Here is a 17,502-nt window from a genome sequence, read left to right as displayed (position 1 = left end):
AGCTCGCCGACGAAGCGGGGCTCTCAGATGTTGAGGAGTCCATCTCAGGAAGATGCTTGGATGCAGCTTCCCCGCGCTGATGTGAGAAAGTGGTAAGAACGTACGTGTGGAGTTATCATGAGGCTGAGATGCAGTCCCAACAAACTCAACTCTGCAGCTACGAAGGCTGATCTACGATGCAGGGGTCTCGCAAGGACGGCAACATCGGAAGAAGCATGGGGAGCTGGTCCGGTTTGAGGTGACAACCGAGCTAGCCTCAAAACGTCAGCCGAGTGTCAGGTCTATGACATTGAAGTTGGGTGCCACCGATGCTACCGATGAAAAGCAAACTTCGAATCCACGTGGCTGAACGGACCTTCGTGGCGTCAAGCTCTGTCTCCCAATCCCAGCCATGTTGCAACAACATGTCAACAACGACCACCGTTGCTATTTGACTTTAACAAACCCCTCACTCGTGCATTGAATCTCCAAATTCCCATTGGGTTTGCTCTTGCTGCAGCTCTAACGTAGCAAACGCAATTAGATGTTACGGCCGTGTCTTTCCACCTCGACTAGCTTTTCGAGCTGACGTTCTCCTCAAACAACCGACGGTAAGCGACGCGGAGAATGGAAGTGAAGCGGAAAGCACGCTTTGATTTCATCACGAAGATGCAAGGCAAGGCTTTCAAGGTTGCTTCGAAGGTTGCGGGGTACTGGCAAGGCGCGCGGGGTATGTGAAGTCTAAGAACACGAGGCTATGCGCGGCATTCTGATAGCCTCCAGACGATTTTGACATATGTGACACTTGGAGCCAAAGACGGCCAACGAGGGCCAGATTCAGGTCCACGATGATGATGGTGGCGGCCGCCATTTCCCCGCAATTGTTCGGCAGCCGGCAATCTTGATCTCTCCCCTTGAGGCAATTCGTATGTCCGATAGCTTACATGAAGTTTCAATGGCTGTAGCTTGTGAATGTTTGCTATGTAATCACGCAGCAGCTTGGTCCCTGAGTGCGTCTGCATACGCACAAACGCGGGGCTGAACCCAAGCGTCGTGAGGCAGGCGTGCGTGGCTCTGAAGGAATATGGGGCATTGATGGCCGTTCGCCGACAGGAAGATGAGATATGCAGCACGGTCTGACCAAAGGTCCAAGTCAAGATCCTCCCCCGCTGTGAAAGTCAGGACGATGTCTCAAGAGGCTGTCGGGCCGGGCGGGGAGAGCGGCCCGAGCCCGGTAGGGCGGACCCCGCCCGGCCTGAGTGGGGATTCGAGTGGGGATCGTGGCCGCCCAGCCGGCCGGGTCCAACCGAGAGCCTCAGAAAAGTCCATGTTTAAACGTGTGTCTGCTTGTATCACTGAAAATTAATTATACGAACTCGAAGACTCGGGTTCCTCGCTTGCAAATTGGTGTCTACTCAAGCCTGAAACGTTGCCCATGCATTCAACTTGGCATCAAACGCTGAGCCTCGATGCATCATTGTCTTTGAGATTTGCGAAAGCGACAACAACTAGCGAAGAGCTTTGGCACTTGAGATCTGCGGGAAATCGATCTCATTTTCCGTGCCTTAAGATCTATATTGGGGACCGCTAGCTTGGGCCCATTCACGGGGCTATTTGCGCCCGTTGCTATCAACTCACTGAGCATAGAGTGGTCTGTTCCACGCGTGAGCTCAGGGCATGGACTTGTCTCGACCATCGGAGGAAGTGAATCAAAAACATACGTCGGCCAACGTCCAGAATCCCTTACTTGACTGGTGTGTTTGCGTCTCTAGCAATGCCGTTGCTTTTGGAGCGATAGCAGAGCATGATCATTTGTTTGCCTAGCCTACACTTCTTTCATTACCTATCGACCGAGATTGAGAGTTATTATCAACTCCCTTGGTCTAAGCTCGTTCAGTGGCTATGCAAACCTACGCTCGACAAGCGAGATGCCTGGACTCTGTGTTTCGAGCAGCAAAAAATTAGTTTCCACAGAGTCTAGCTCGTCCGAGTTGGCATAACAGCTAGAAAACCAATGTCTTATCTTACACATTTCGCTCTAACCTGACTTTTTCTGCCCCCGATTAGGGCCGGAGAACTTGCGGATAAGTGGAGTTGTCAAATAGCTTTCGTGAGTCGTGAGCGTGCATTAGTGAATATTCATGCAATGCATTTGTAACCATGGGAGTACGCGGCGCTGCAGGTTGACGATATGAACCTAGCCGGCGTCCCACACGCCCCGAAAGTAAAGATATCGCCAACTTCGTTTTCATACCATACCCGCCGTATTAAACGAATATGCGGAGATGTTGATCGAAAATACGCTGCAGGTAGGGCCCTTTGCCCATATTAATGACCTTCCAAATCTGGCGCGGACGGAGCACCGGGCTTGTCACCGAATCGGCTCCGAAGATCCACGATTGCCGATTCATCGCCTCATTGGGTTCCACTCTGGTGTTTCCCCGCCGCGCTTATCTCCAGTGCTAAGAGCTGTCCTCTTTAGTTCCCAACGATGAATGCGTCAATTTTTGCTGTTGATGGCCGGTGATTAGTATTTCCATCGTCAACCTTCTTTCAATCAACACGACCAACGGGGACTACGTTTAGAAATGGGTTATGCAGTCAACCGGGAGGACCTGCCGGTTCCCGGCCGAGACACCTACTTTTGGCTCGGGGAGATCAACAAGGCCAGCGCTGTGATCAATTCAGATGAAGGACTCCTCGAACCAGACGTCGCTCGACGCATCGCTCACGGTCTCCAAAAGATGCTCGATTCCGGCAATCAGCCAAATGCCCCGCGCCCGAGCCTTGTCATTACGTTCGAGCCCCTGCTCATTGAAGCAGCAGGCGTCGAAGCAACCCTTCTCCATGCTGGGCGCTCGAGCCAGGATATGCTCACGACGGCTTCTACTGCCATCACCCGCGATGCCGTCCTGAGGCTAGCCTCGCAACTACATGCGACCACTCGTCGCTTGCTTGTCTTGGCTCAGACTCATAAATCGACACTTGTGCCGAACTACACCAATGGCGTCGCTGCACAGCCAAATACCTACGGCCATTACCTTCTTGGACATATAGCCGGGTTTCATCGGGACGCCGAACGATTGCAGCAGTTTGATGCCAGGCTTGATCGATGTGCCATGGGGACCACTGTCCTTAATGGAACAAGTTGGCCTCTCGACCGCGAGCGCATGGCGTTGTACCTGGGCTTTCCAGCTCCCGTCGACAATGCGTATGATGCAGCTCAAATCTCAGCAGCGGAGTGGCCTGTTGAAATTGGATCAATAGCATCTCAGATCGCTCTCCATGCAAGCGCCTACATCCAAGACTTGATGGTACAGTATGCCCAACCGAAGCCATGGATTCTTCTGCAGGAAGGCGGAGAAAACACATATGTCTCAAGCGCAATGCCACAAAAGAGAAATCCAGGGCTCCTCATCAGAACTCGAGCCGAGGCTTCGAGAGTGATTAGCTTGGGCGTGGGTAGAGCAATTCAGGGACATAATCTCCCTCCAGGCATGTTCGATGCTAAGGACTTGGGAGATAATTTGGCTGTCGTCAACGGTGCAACTGGTGTCCTCTGTGACTTGCATCGTATTCTCGATGCTCTGGTCATTGACGGCGAGAGATCCCTGAAGGAGTTGGACCTGGACTGGACCGCGTCTCAAGAGCTGGCCGACATACTCATGCGCGAGCACAAGGTCCCTTTCCGCGTCGGACACCACTTTGCTTCAGAAGTTGTGAGATACGCAAAGTCAAACGACTTGTATCCTAGCAACTTTCCATACGCTGAGGCCTCAAGGATATTCGCCGAGACGTTAGCGCATACAAATCTTGTCAACGAGGGCTATCGATTCTTGAGCGAACAAGAGTTCCGCGAAGCTCTTGATCCAGCAGGTATCATCAAGCGCCGTGCAACTTCCGGTGGCCCTCAGCCTCAGGAGATGGAACGCATGATCAGTGGCTCTCAAAAAACCCTTAATGATCTTGAATGCTGGGTGCAGGAACGCAAGTCACATATTGAGAACTCTTTGGGGGAGCTGAACGCGGCATTTCAAACTTTGCTCCAGTAGCATAAGGTCGATAATCGTAACACATTGACGAGTAGTGCCTCATACTCCTTCAACAGAGCGCCAGTTTACCTGTGCTAGAGCGACTGCTTTTACTATGGGGTCATATATACTTGCCATTACACCCTTATCGTTGACGTTGTCGTCGGCGCCTCTACTATCATCCATTCTACTGTCGTACTCAACCAGATCAAGTCAGTACACAGAAGACATCGCAAAGATAAGGCAAAATTGGGCTTTTTCTTCTTCAATCTTTTCCAGTCTAAATGAGAACCTTGGCTCGCTTAAGACCGCTCATGACCCCGTCCACATCCATGCTTAGAGCTTGCTTTTGATTCGCTTGCTCGGACTGAGACATTGCAGCGATTCGAATTCAGCGGTGAGAGGCAAACTTAATCTATCTGTTAAAAGTGTCGGAAATTGCAAGATGACAGGCTAGTAAGAGGGGCACGAGAAGCAAGAAGTCGATTCAGTGTGACAAGAAAGCAACCTTAATGGCATCCGTGGTGGACGTGATGTCGACGCTAACAGAAGAGGTCATAGCGGACTTCGAAAAGGAAGCAAGCGTCAACCCGATCGCAAGGTTGATGTCAGAGTCTGAGAATACTTCAAGTTTCCCAATTTGAAGGGAGCGTTATCCTCGGAATGCCGGGTCGTGTTGTATCGACTCCAGCTTCCGAGAACGTCATCCATATTCCCATAGTACCATCGCGGGGTCAGCACTAGCCAACCCGGATCTTCGATGACCCACCCGGAGCCGATACCGAACGTGTCAAGCGATATGATGATAAGTAGCGTTCCATCCGTAAAGTTGAGGAGGGGCCGTCGGAATTCCTTCTGCTTGAGCGATACAGCACTTGGCGTCAGCACTTTGTGGAACTCAGCCACCAGCAATTCAGATACGTCCAAATGATGGGAGATTTACCCCAAAGTGCACTAGCCGCCATGGTGTGATACCCGCATTGCGCCGTATCTATCCCCGCAAATTGCCGCGGCCAAAGGTCCAGGTGTTGGGGTATGTATCTAGCGTGCGGCCTCGACGGGAAGATCATGGTTGATAATTCCTTATTAGATCCACGCTGCACTACACTGAATCTCTACCCCAGTCGGACAAAACTCACATATCGAGTTTAGTCGAAAGAATCTGAGTGCAACCCACCTTTCGTGATCAGGCAAACGTAGCAGGGTAAGTCATATATCTAGGGCCGCCTGGGACCGCATTCCCAAGACCTTGGGCTCGGTACGCTCAATACCAAAGGCCATCACTCACCATGCGTCTCTCAGTAGTGTCAGTCGCACCGTTGCTCGCGATGGCTTCCGCCGCCAACTTGACGAGCTACTCGTACGGCTCGAACGTTCTCCAGTCCTATGAGGTCTACATCCCGCCATCCTCGGATGCGACCACGGCTTGCGACAAGCACTGGATCGTCTGGATCCACGGCGGCTTCTACCGTGACTTCACCAACAACGCCACATCCTCAATCGAACCCGCCATCGCATCACTTGAGGCCAACAACTCCGATACGGTTGCGAACCAGATTGCCGGCATCGCCTCATTGAACTACCGTCTATCCGCCCTTCCAGGCGTTCAGCCCAACAACACCCCGCCAAATGAGCTGCAGAATGCTAGGTGGCCAGACCACTTGAACGATGCCATCGCGGCGATCAAGGACCTCGGCAAGCGCTACCCTATTGATGGAAAGTACATCATCAGCGGTCACTCCGTCGGCGCGCAGATTTCGGTCTTCTCGATCTTGGAAACCTTAAAGGACCCTTCCATCCCTAAGCCTGCTGCCGTTTTGGGCGTCAGCGGAATCTACGACTATCCGCTCCTTCACATTAGCAACCCTGAGTACGACACCTTGGTTCTCAACGCTATGAGGGAGGACCAGCTGGTTGAGGCAAGCCCAGCCAAGGTTGATGCTGAGAAGTATGCCTCGAACGATCTCAAGGCATTTGTTGTGGCTCACAGCAGAAATGATGGACTTGTTCCGTGGGATCAGGTGGAGGCCATTGAGGCGACGCTGGGTAGCGTGCCTGGGCTGAAGAACAAGACGACCGTTGTAGAGCTGGACGGCCAACACAATGAGATTTGGAAAGGAGGCGTGCAATTGGCGAAAGCCTTCACGGGCACATTGGCGCTTCTGAAGTAGAAAGAAAACAAATTAACGCTGGTATTCATAGCGTACTGTGTCTATTCGTAATGAAGAATCAGCAGAAACCTTGATCGTATGTATTTTTTCAAAGTTCTCGGAGCCTATTCCCAACCTTATTCTTATTCCAAGGAACTGAGCAACGACCTCGACGGGTCGCATTGTCCGGCGAATGGCTCGAGATTCTAGATTCCGTGGGCTTGAGTTCACTCCTAGTCATAATCTTCAGAAAATGTTAGCTTCCCTTTAATTGAGAGGTTTTGCTTTTGGAGCGAAAAGGGATCCGCGCCCGACGACAAGCAAGACGACTAACAATAGTAACCATAACAAAGGCGATAATAGAGATAACAATAAGGATGGTGAGAAAGATTATGTATGTGTTTGCTGTGTGGCAGAGCCACGTCTCTCTTATCACTTTCCACGTGACTCACTTTCAGAAACTTCTTGTGCGGAGATAATTTGATTGGTGTTCTTACCTATGTCCTACTGTTGGGAGGCATCCCACGCCGTATTATGTAACACCTGCATCCTCTCCAGAATCAGGCTGCGCTCCTGACAATTTGTCCTACCGCCAAACCAACGTCTTTCCTCAGTCGACTCATCGCTCGTCCTGACCTGGTGGCTCTGCTTTTGCGCAATGATGCAGCGCTTACTATCTTTTTTATTCGTTCGATTCCATAGCGAAAGCACCTACTACTCACCCAATGTTGGAGCTCGATCGCAATCTCTACACGGTTGCCTGGATTGCTCCCCTCTACATCGAGGCCAAGGCAGCCTTGCTTATGCTAGATCAGAAGCATCATGGACAATTTGCAGTGTCTCGGGGAGATGACTACGTTTTCCATGCGGGCAGCATGTGCGGACACAATGTTGTCATCGCTACATTACCTGCCGGCCAGGAGTATGGCACTGGATCGGCAGCAGCTCTCGCCAGCCAGGTGCGGAAGTCATTCCCCAATCTCTGGTTTGGACTTCTCGTTGGCGTTGCTGCCGGACTACCAAATCTTTATCGTCAGCCACCACGAGATATCAGACTCGGAGATGTCCTGGTCGCTACATCTGATGGCGACACCGCTGGCTTGGTAGCCTATGACTTAGGGAAGGACATAGGCAACGACGGCTTCCAACCCCTGCGTCTTGGGCACGTCCTGGCTGAAACCGAAACGATCGTCAGGTCTGCAATCGTCAAAATTCGCCTCAACGATCCCAATGATGCCGAGTCATTTCTTTCGTATTACCAGCAAATACGAGAAGAAGAGCATGACGATGGAAACTTCAAGGACCCCGGTCAAGATCGAGATATACTTTACGAGTTCAACCAGGATGGAACTGAGCACAGAGTCATGAGAAGGCCACGGTCAGATCGAGAACGCACCAGAGTTTGGTATGGACCAATAGGCTCTGGCGAGAAGCTGATGAGAAATTCTCGACAAAGAGATGAGCTGAGAGACAAGTACAACATCATAGGGCTTGAGATGGAAGCGGCCGGTACGATGAACCGCATTCCTGTCGGCGTTATTCGCGGCGTTTGCGATTACGCGGACAAGCACAAAAACAAAAAGTGGCAACCATATGCCGCGGCTATGGCGGCGGCATACGCCAAAGCCGTTCTCCAAGAAATACTACCTGACAGGCAGGATAAGTTGTTAGTTTCTCATGTCGACGGAAGTTGTAGGTCTAAACTATCTGAATGCGTATCCGTCATCGCCGTGCTAATCTTTGGATGAAAGCGACTCACTCGGGAAGAAGCGTTGATTCAATACAGCAAGACCATTTTATAAGCCGTTACATCGACTCAATGCCGTCTAGATCTGCAAAGAGACGTCTTATCGACGACGAGCGCGGCTTTGAAGTCGAAGACAGTCTTGATATCTCTTCTGACACAAGACGAGCTAGATGCTCTGATATTTTACCAACCGGTATGCTTCAGTTCCACACTCACTTCTAATGGTTGCTTAGACAGTTTGTAGAATCTAGCTCGAAATCTGGATTTGCCGACACGTCGAAGAAAGAATGGCCAGAATACCAAACTGAGCGACCACGATTGTCCGCCAAATACGTGGACCGCTGTGACACACCACCGAAGCTCTTGCCTCAAAGCGAGATCTGGGATGCAGCGAATACGAGAACGCCATTGAACGTCCTCTTCCATGGATTTTCTGGCGTGGGAAAAAGCCAAATGTGCTTGAAAGCAATCTCTGAACAACAACACAGGTGAGTCTGACTGTTCATCCCTACCTTACTTGTCACCATGAATGCTAACTAACTTCTAATAGATTTCGAAGTATTTTCTACGTTGATGCAAGCGACAAGACTGCGGCGGATACTAACTACGTTGAGATTTCTCGGGTCTGCAATGTCCAACATCACTGGGAAGACATCACCGTGGACGAGCAAATACGTATCACAAGAGCATGGCTTGCTTGCCAAAACGAACCATGGCTATTGATGATAGACAACGTAGATGATTCATCGCTACCTTTGGATCGATACGTACCATCAGGGGGCAGCGGCACGGTTCTCATCACATCAAACAACGCAACATGGGCGACAAGCTGTCACACATCTTGTGAAATCAAGAGCATGGCTGACGATGAAGCCTTGGAACTCTTCTTGAAATACAAGGACTCAGAAGCAGAGCTAGATATCCATGAGATCCAAAGGGCCCGAATTATTGCAGTTGAAGAGCTCGGCGGCTTGCCTCTAGCCATAGCTCAGGCTGGCTCTTATGTATTCAACAATCGCTGCACGTATTCTGAATACCTCGAGGAGTTTCAAGAAGTCCCCCAGGAACTGCTCGATGAATACTTCCCAACTCTTACGCAGAAGCAACATCGGCAAACAGTATGGTCTACTTTGTCACTGTCAATTCGCCGAATACAGGAGTCGTCAGAGAAAGGATCTGCTATGGCTATTGAGCTACTCAGAATCATGAGCTTCTTACATAACGACGGCATCGACGACCGCATGTTCCAAGAAGCTTGGAAAAATATGCAGGAATCTCCGCTAGTATCAAGACCTCTAAAGTTTCTGGATCCATCAAAGCCTCGTTGGGATACACCTGTTATTCGGGCAGCAATCGGAATCTTATGCCGATACAGCCTCCTTAATTCAGCCTCTTTTTCCAACCGACAATATTCTCTGCACAAAATTGTTCAAATAGTATGCAGAAAGATCTTGTGTGCGGATGAAAGTACTCGCTATGCTTTTCAGGCTATATCCCTAGTAGCAACAGCGTTGGTTAGCATCAAGAACCCATTATCCTGGATAGAAGATCCCGCTGGGCTCAAGTTACAGAAGCTTTTGCTACCTCACGTCACTTCACTTGTCAATGTTTTGCGAATCCAAAAGATTCTAGACGATCTCAGATTGGAAGATGCAGAGATGGTCTTGGAGATCATTTCTCTTTTCGCCAAAGCATTCGCAGCCACGGGTCATTACGAAGATGCTAAAAGCCTGATTTTGGAGAGCCGTCTGAAAACCCGCCATTTTCGTGTCAATATGCGGGTCGAGTCTAAACTGATGGAACAAGAGGCTGCTTGCTCAGCTCAGCTTGGAGAGCATTGGACTGCGCGTCGGTTACGCGTGACTATTTACGCACGGCAGGAGTCACAAGATCGCACCGATTCACAAGACCAGTGCGCTGCGATGATGAACCTTGCGGACAGCACATGGGCTATGGGGGCGCGAGCAGATGCTCTTATGCTTTGTCAAAGATGCCTTGACATTCGCGAGAAGACTTTGTCGCCGCAAGATCCAAGATTGTTTCGAACACGACGTAAGGTTGCCGAGTATCTCCATGGAATGAACCACAAAAGGCGCGCTCTCGATCTACGGGAATCAGTCTTTCGTGCTGCAGAGTTGAACGACCACCTGTCTGATGTTGAGCTGCTTGACTTCCTAGCAACAAAGACAGCACTAGCAGATAGTTATCAGTGGGATGGGCGTTATCGCCAGGCACTGCAACTACGAAAAGATGTATACGAGGGGAGAAACAACATCCTGGGACCTGATCACCCGGAAACACTACTGGCGCATCACAGGCTCCTTTTTACTCAAAGCACGCTAGCCAACGAACCAGAGGAGCATCAAAGGTTATGCCTACTCTGGGAGAAATCCATCAACATTTGGGAACACACACTTGGCGAATTCCACCCTCATACCCTTGAAGCGAAAGTCAATTTGGGTCTTGTTTACAGCAAGCTGCAAGAGTTCACAAAAGCTTTGCACGAACAAGAGGGCGTTTTAACTTACCTCGAGCGCGAATGCTACAAGCATCCCGAGTCGAAAATGGTTTATCTCCTCTCTTACTTATCATCGATGGGAAAGGTTGCGAGCATTTCCAGCAAGACTGGCAAGCTGTCTAAGGCCCACGATATCAGAAGAAATGCCGCAAAACTGGCAGAACAGTATTATGGTCTTCGTGATCCCGTAACATTCACGGCATTCAATAAGTTTCTCAACTCTGAGGCCGCCCTTGGCCACATTACCCTGAAAGAACTTATACAGAAGCGTCAGAAGCTTATATCTGATCAAATATGTTTCTTGCACCCAGAAGGAATTCATTCATCCCCTCAGATGGCAATGCACCCTAGCATCATCGAGACGATGTCATTTTTGGCTGTTGACTTCGAAACAGCCAGACTTAATTCTCAGGCTATGAACCTGCGCAGAGAGCTACTAGCAGCTCAAAAGGTTTCCCTGGGTTCCGAAAATCGGGAGACATTGGGCAACATGAGAAGACTTGCTTTGATATTGACAGCTAACTTTTCAAGGAGTCACGCCCAAATACAAGAAGGTATCGGTCTCTTAGAAGAAGTAGAAACCGCTCAACAGAAATTGTTAGGGCCAGAAAGCTTTCAAGCTCGGGATACCCGCAAAGAATTATCTCGAATTATTAAAACATTCCGAATTCGAAGGGACCTATCTGGGGGCAGCTCTGACTTGACACGGATCGCAAGCTCTTCCGATCGCGTAAGCCAGGATGAAAGGGAGGGCGAAGATAACGAGGCATCTGACAGCAGTCTTTACACCGATTCTAATCACTCTGTTGGTTATCTTTCGAGTCATCTTACGAAAAGGAAACGGGTAAGTAGTTCCGCTGCACCTTTGTGTTGTTGCAATGACTGAAGATTACGACAGAAGCGCAAACCAATCCATTACAGCGATTCTTCTAGCGATAATTTCACTGGGGAATCTGGATCTGAGACGTCGGATGGATGAAAGTTCGAAGCGAAAGGCCAGAACTTGGTGGATTGTGGACCTATATCTGGTGGCGCCAGCGCCCACTCCAAGGCAATCAATCAAGTTTGAGGCCCAAACTCAACTCGGTTGCCTAGCGATTGCTTTATAATTGATTGATTGATTGATTCAACTTGAAAAGTTTACTTGCCTTAAGGTGGGCGCTAGGTAGCGCAAAGGCAGGGGTCATTGAAAAGCCATTCCTGGAATAGACTCGACACCTTTGATATATTATCTCACCCCAATATTCACTTCATTTTCCTGCACTTGGCGTCACTGTCGGTTATTTTGTCCTTTCCATAGTTAGTATCCTCGTGCCCGTTGTCGGCTTCCGTGTCAGTGTCCTTGTCGTCACTATTGCCGGTGTGCTTGACAATCTGTGAGGTTCTCGCTCTCAAATCATGACCAGAACATTGAAAATGATTCTTCTTCGTTCACTCCAGACCATGTGTACTTTCGGTTTGCCCTGCGGCCCCGACAGATATCATTGACTCAAGCGCTCTCCTTCCCCTTCTGCTTCTTCTCGTTCTCCAAAAACCACACCACAGCCCTCCTGATCCCCTCCTCATTCCCAACCGCCGGCTCCCACCCAAGCCTTTCCTTCGCCTTGTCAATGACATACCACCGACTCATACACGCAAACCGCACAATCGTCCGATTCAAAGGCGACACCTCCCCCTTGAACCAGTAAAACCACTCCATAGCCCACGCATACGCCAGCGCCATGTTTAAACTCACAACCTTCACATCCTCAATCTTGGTCTCGTCCCCGGCAGCCTTCCACATCGTCCTGCTGAAATCCCAAAACTTCATCGGCGGCCCATTGGTGATGAAGAAGGCCTCACCGGCAACCCCCTCAGGAGAGGTCAGTAGCTTATCCGAGGCAGCGATGTGCGCGTCCGCCGCGTTGCCGACGTACGTCGTCGAGAAGAGGTTCGAATTATCCCCCAGCTGGACTTTATTCCTACCCAGACGGTAGTTGCGCATCAGATTCGGCGTGATGTCATTGTCCCTCTCACCGTGCACCGCCGCCGGACGGAGGGTACACGTTCGCATGCCGTTAGGGTCGTCATACTCCAGCGTCATCTTATCCGAAGCAGCCTGTCACACCATCGTCAGCAACCTCCCTACTTCCCTTCATCCCCTCTCTCAAGTAACACAAAGGATAAAAACACACCTTCGTCTTGGGATAAATCAACGTATCATCCCCCTCCTCCGCCAACCCCAACCCCTCATCCCCTGCCACAATATCCCGAAACATCTCCTTCTGCACCACGCTCGCACTACTCGTCGTCACAAACGCCTTCACCCCCACCTTCTTGCCAGCCTCCAGCACGTTCCGCGTGCCGTCCACATTAATCGCCCGCACAAACTCGTCCGCCATCGTCTTCCGCCCGACCGTCATCATCCCCGCGCAGTGGAAGACGACCGTTGGCCGCACCTCGTTGACGATCCGCGTCACGTCGTCCGCCGAGGCGACGTCGCCGGCGTGGTACGTGGCGCGGGGGAAGGTGTTTGTCGTCGGGTTGCGCGAGAGCACGGCCACGCGCGCGGAGGGGTATTTTTGCAGGAGCTTCTCGACGATGTGCGAGCCGATGAAGCCGCAGCCGCCGGTGACGAGGTATGTTTCTTCGGCCATTCTTTGGGTGTTTGTGCCGGAAGCTCGGGGGATGGTGTGTGGTGGTGTTTGGGGGTGGGAGCTCTAAGATTCCTGTGGTACGCGTGTTTGCTTTTTATTCCCCAATATCTGTCTCGACTAAACTTTCCGCGAGGGGAAAGCACTCAGGCAGAGATGAGGTGGAAAACGTGGCCAGCTTTTATTCAAAATCCCCCGCCGATCGTCCAATTATCCTTCCGAATTGACCATTGATAAACAGGGGCTCTGAGACGGGCGCGCGTCAGCAAAATCTGATATAAGCGCTTGCGAGCCCTGACACTCGGATCGTTCTGCCGGACAGGTCGTCAAGATATGCTCCCTCGCACCAAAGTCCCTGGTACCCCTGATACAGGCCAGCCCTTGCTATTCCCGAACCTGAACAGGCGTATCTCTACGGTGCTTCTGCTTGTTACCTAGAGCTATAGGCGAGTGAGCTTCTACAGGCTGATAAGAAATAAAATAATCAACTCTTCTCAGAAATCCTTCGCGAAGCCAACCGTCAAAAATGGTCTTCATCCCAAATAAACCCCTTGACCCCATCCGGCCGTCCCGCAAAGCCACATCAGCCATAAGGTCAGCACTAAATCCTCCTCCCGTGCCGAATTATCAAATAATCCCAGGCAAAAGTCCTAATTGTACATATTGTCCAAAGAACTTTGCTACCGTTACTCGATGTGATGCTGTGCTCGGCGCCGCGCACGTGATAATCAGCTCATGCACACCTCGTTAAAAAAAAAAAAAAAAGGCTGAAAAACACCGAAGACTCCGAAAAACCAAATAGCCAACTCCAATACTGTCAAAAACAGCGTCGTCCAATGGTTGGTGGGCCCCGGGGACTAGTGCTTAATCAGACGAAAGGCCGGCGGAGGCACCGGAGGGCGTCTACGCGGTCGGCCGGGGATAATGCACGATGAAAGAGAAGAAAGGCAAGTCCGATTGCAAAGTTAACCAGGCATGGCTGGTCGAAGAGGGGACGTCCTGGGTGAGGTGGTGGAAAGCTTATCACCTGTGCCGCGTGGGTTGGCGGGATTACATCATAGGTTGGGTATCAGACTTTTGACAGTCGGTTTGCGGTCGGGAAGCAGATCAATTGAATATTGATGACCGGCCCAGTCCTAGATTAAAGATGAGCATGTCAGTCTATTCATGCCGGTCGTCACAACAAGAGTAGCATCGCACCAAGTCACAGGAGAAGCATGAACAAACATATAACGCAAGAGAACGCAGCTGGTTGGAATATGTAAACCCTTCCATCTACAAAACCCCCCCTTTCACTCCGCCGTATCCACAGCCCACCGATACACGCCTGACGATGCATTTCCGACGACGAAAGACCCCGGTCTGACCCCCTCCGTTTCTCGTGTGGTTGGGTTTTTTGTAGAATGAGTGAACATCGCCTCCGGGCCCAAAAAAGACCTTTCACCCCCTGCCTAGTCCTCCGAGTCGCGAAAACGCAAGTATCGCAATCCTAAACTCCGGCACAAGAGATTCCCTGAACGCACAAATTACCGAGAGAAAACCCCGTCTACCGGCCTTGCCCCTGGCTTCCTGATCCAAAATCCGGTTCCGGGTGCGCCTTCTTGTCCTTCCTCGCCTTGATGACGAACTCGGCCATGATCTGGATGTGATCCGCTGGGAAGTGGTAGTTGGGGAAGGCAGGCACGCGCTTGAGGTATTCCGCGTCGGGAGGGCCGAGGAGGTCCACCACTTCAAGCGTGTTAGTCGAGTACCATAAGTAGTCAATGACGTCTGAGAAACCGGGCGTGTAGTTTGTGAAGGGCATTTCGTCGGGGGTGTTCTTGAGGTGTGCGTAGGCATCCCGCAAGCTGAAGGGGTGGTCGATACCGTCGCGCGTGAAGCTACCGTACTGAAAGCTAGACAGTTCGGTGTGGTTCGGCGGGACTCTTCCGGTAGACAGGAGCTCATAGACAGAGCTGTCTTCTGTTGAGTTGAAATCACCGCAGACAAGCAAGGGGATGTCGGTGTTGTTGCGGTACTCCTGGCTGGGGCCGGGTTCCTTGGCGGGCGGCGGCGGCTCCTCTCCATCCTTGGCAGTAGCAGAGAATACGATGGGCTTCTTGTCCTTGAGTGCCGGCCAGCGAACGTACTTCTCAGCCAACTTTGTAATTTGTTCCATCAAGATACCGGTCTGGATCAGCTTGACGTCTGCCAAAACCGATTCCCAGGCCAAATGTCCGTTGACAAGGATGATGCGTGAGCCTGTGAGACGGCTCTCGAGGAAAGCGACCACGGCGATGTTGTCTTTCGGCATAACACGGTTGAACACATCGTGTTGGTTCTTCATATCCGGGCGGTTGATGGCGATGGCGGCGAACTCAATGACTTGCTTGTCGAGCAGAATCCACTTGCTCGCTTTGTAGAACGTAGCGCAACCGTCAACTCCTTGCGCGTCCTTCTCGGCCATGGTCTTCGCACGAGTCTTGGGCCAGTGGATACCTCGGTAGTCCATCGTCGCCAAGTCGGGGCTGAACTCCTCCTTGAACGCCTCGGTCGAGATTTCCTGCAAGCACAGCAGATCGGCGTCCTTCTCGCGTAGCTCTTCCATAATGCAAGCCTTTCGGTAGTTCCAGTTAAGAGCCTCCGTCGGCGTGTATCCATATGTTTGCGGCGTCGCATACTTGTCGCACAGAACGTTCCAGCTAAAAACTCTGACTCTTTCCAAGGTAGGCGACACATCTTCTTGCACAGTGATGCACTTTCGAGGGGACGGGGGAAGCGGCACTACACGAATTAGCGAAAGAATATCCAAATCCACCAGCAATGCTTACCTGGAGCTTGCTCCTTGAGGAGGTTGATCAAGCTCTTGGTGCCCTTCTCCATGATCTCCTGCTTCATGTCCTGGTCGAGAGGGTTGCCCTCAATGCCAAGGACTTCCAACAGATGTAGGGAGCCCAGCTCGAAGGGCAGGGTCGCGATTTGGTTCTCAAAGAGGAGCAGCTGGTTGAGGTAGGTGCACATGCCGAGCTCGGGAGGGAGGATCTTGATTTGGTTGAAGGAAACGTTGAGGTATCGGAGCTGGCGAAGCTGGCCGATGGCGGGAGGGAGCGTCTGCAGGCGGTTGGAGGCGATGAAGAGGTCGTGGAGGAATTGGTAGCGAAAGAGGGCGGGGGCGAGGTTTCGAAGTCCTTGGCCACTGAGGTCCATGTTGTGCCAGTTTTGCCTTTCCTTCTTTGCTTCCAGGCTGTACGGCCGTCTCCTGTCGTCCGCCTCGTCATCACCGTTGTTCTTGCCCGAGGTGGGCGAAGGCCCGGCGATGCCACGGTTCTCGGAAGCCTTTAGTCTGGCGTAGTAGTGCGGTTGGTTCTGCTCGGTCATGGCGCGGTGGGCTTGCTTGGACTCCTCGAACAAGCGAAGCTGCTCGCCCCAATGCTCGGTCATCTGCTGTGTTTGTCCTCCCCTTGCGGCCCCGCCCTGGCCGTTCTGCAAGCCGTTGTTGCTGTACGGGCTGGAATTCCCCATGACGCCGGTGAAGGCCGAGTGGTGGCCCATGACGCCGCCATTGCCATTGTGGGCGGCATGTTCCGCCTGTTGAGCCTGGTGGTGCTGGAGATGGGTCTGGTGGTGTTGTTGCTGTTGCTGTTGGTAGTTGTACAGCATGGGGATGCCCCGGCCGCCGGGGGCCCCATTGATGCGGGAGTTGTGGCCCTGCTGGTGATTCTGGGAGAACATCCCTAGCAGATTGGCCCGTGGGTTCGGGTTGGAAGAGTGGTGTGGAGGTTGGTCTTTCGCGGCGAAGCGGCTGAGGAGATTTAGAAGTGCGGCGTCGTTGGTGGTGGTTTCTTTGGGTATGATAGAGTTGAGGTAGAGGTCTCCGACAGGGTGGTCCAGATAGCGAGTACCATCGGCCATCTACCTGACATTCGAGATTGAGGTGGTGTCTCGATCAGGATGCGAGCGCTGACTGGACGTCGGGAGGGCAGCAGCAACTTATGTGAGATTCGAAACGAGGGACAGCCAGGGTAGCTCGCGTTTGCGCATGGGAGTCGATGACCGGGTCCAGCTGCATCGAAGGTCGAGTTCAGACAATGGAAAGTCCCGGCAGCGCAGAAGCTGTGGTGTCTTCAGGCGCCCATTCACCGCGTCAATGGGAGTTTTGGGGTCGGTGTCGATTCTCGTTGCGGGTTCGTAAGGTGAGGTGTACGTGTGTTGGATTTTTTCGCTCTGATGATGTAGCCGGGTTAGAGGGGGGTTCTGGAGCCAGGCTGAGTCGGGGGAGGCTCAATGGGGCAGCAAGCATACGTTGGGGGGCGATATCTGGCACTATCGTTCGGCGATCGACGCGCTGGATGCGGTGGTAGAGTCTGCAGAAGATAAAGATGTCTTGTCAGTTCTGGCAGCTTGACGAAGAGAGACAGAGAGAGCGAGAGAGAAGTAGGTATCAGGTAAGACATGAATGGGGTCG

General features: G+C 51.8%; 4 protein-coding genes across 4 annotated transcripts; 2 read left to right on the top strand and 2 right to left on the bottom strand.

Moving 5' to 3' along the window:
• Nucleotides 1–2,567: 2,567 nt before the first annotated feature.
• Nucleotides 2,568–4,031, top strand: argH (Argininosuccinate lyase; the record flags this gene model as incomplete). The annotated part of the gene is made up of 1 exon (XM_036639861.1): nt 2,568–4,031. The coding sequence occupies one exon, from the start codon at nt 2,568–2,570 to the stop codon at nt 4,029–4,031; it is 1,464 nt and encodes a 487-aa protein (XP_036495049.1).
• Nucleotides 4,032–5,299: 1,268 nt separating this feature from the next.
• BNA7-1 (Kynurenine formamidase) lies at nt 5,300–6,181 on the top strand (the record flags this gene model as incomplete). The annotated part of the gene is made up of 1 exon (XM_036639860.1): nt 5,300–6,181. One exon carries the CDS (start codon nt 5,300–5,302, stop codon nt 6,179–6,181), a length of 882 nt encoding a protein of 293 aa, XP_036495046.1.
• Nucleotides 6,182–11,914: 5,733 nt separating this feature from the next.
• ERG26 (Sterol-4-alpha-carboxylate 3-dehydrogenase, decarboxylating) lies at nt 11,915–13,061 on the bottom strand (the record flags this gene model as incomplete). The annotated part of the gene is made up of 2 exons (XM_036639859.1): nt 11,915–12,523; nt 12,600–13,061. 2 exons carry the CDS (start codon nt 13,059–13,061, stop codon nt 11,915–11,917), a joined length of 1,071 nt encoding a protein of 356 aa, XP_036495047.1.
• Nucleotides 13,062–14,604: 1,543 nt separating this feature from the next.
• Nucleotides 14,605–16,949, bottom strand: ccr4 (Glucose-repressible alcohol dehydrogenase transcriptional effector; the record flags this gene model as incomplete). Its single annotated transcript, XM_036639858.1, has 2 exons — nt 14,605–15,821; nt 15,869–16,949. The coding sequence occupies 2 exons, from the start codon at nt 16,947–16,949 to the stop codon at nt 14,605–14,607; spliced, it is 2,298 nt and encodes a 765-aa protein (XP_036494966.1).
• Between the last annotated feature and the right edge of the window lie 553 nt (nt 16,950–17,502).

This window comes from Colletotrichum siamense (genome assembly GCF_013390195.1).
Source record: "Colletotrichum siamense strain Cg363 chromosome Unknown KSG_Cg363_contig05, whole genome shotgun sequence".
Classification (NCBI taxonomy): domain Eukaryota; kingdom Fungi; phylum Ascomycota; class Sordariomycetes; order Glomerellales; family Glomerellaceae; genus Colletotrichum; species Colletotrichum siamense.
The sequence above is the reverse complement of the archived record's forward strand: the minus strand, read 5'-3'. Positions and strand labels throughout refer to the sequence as shown.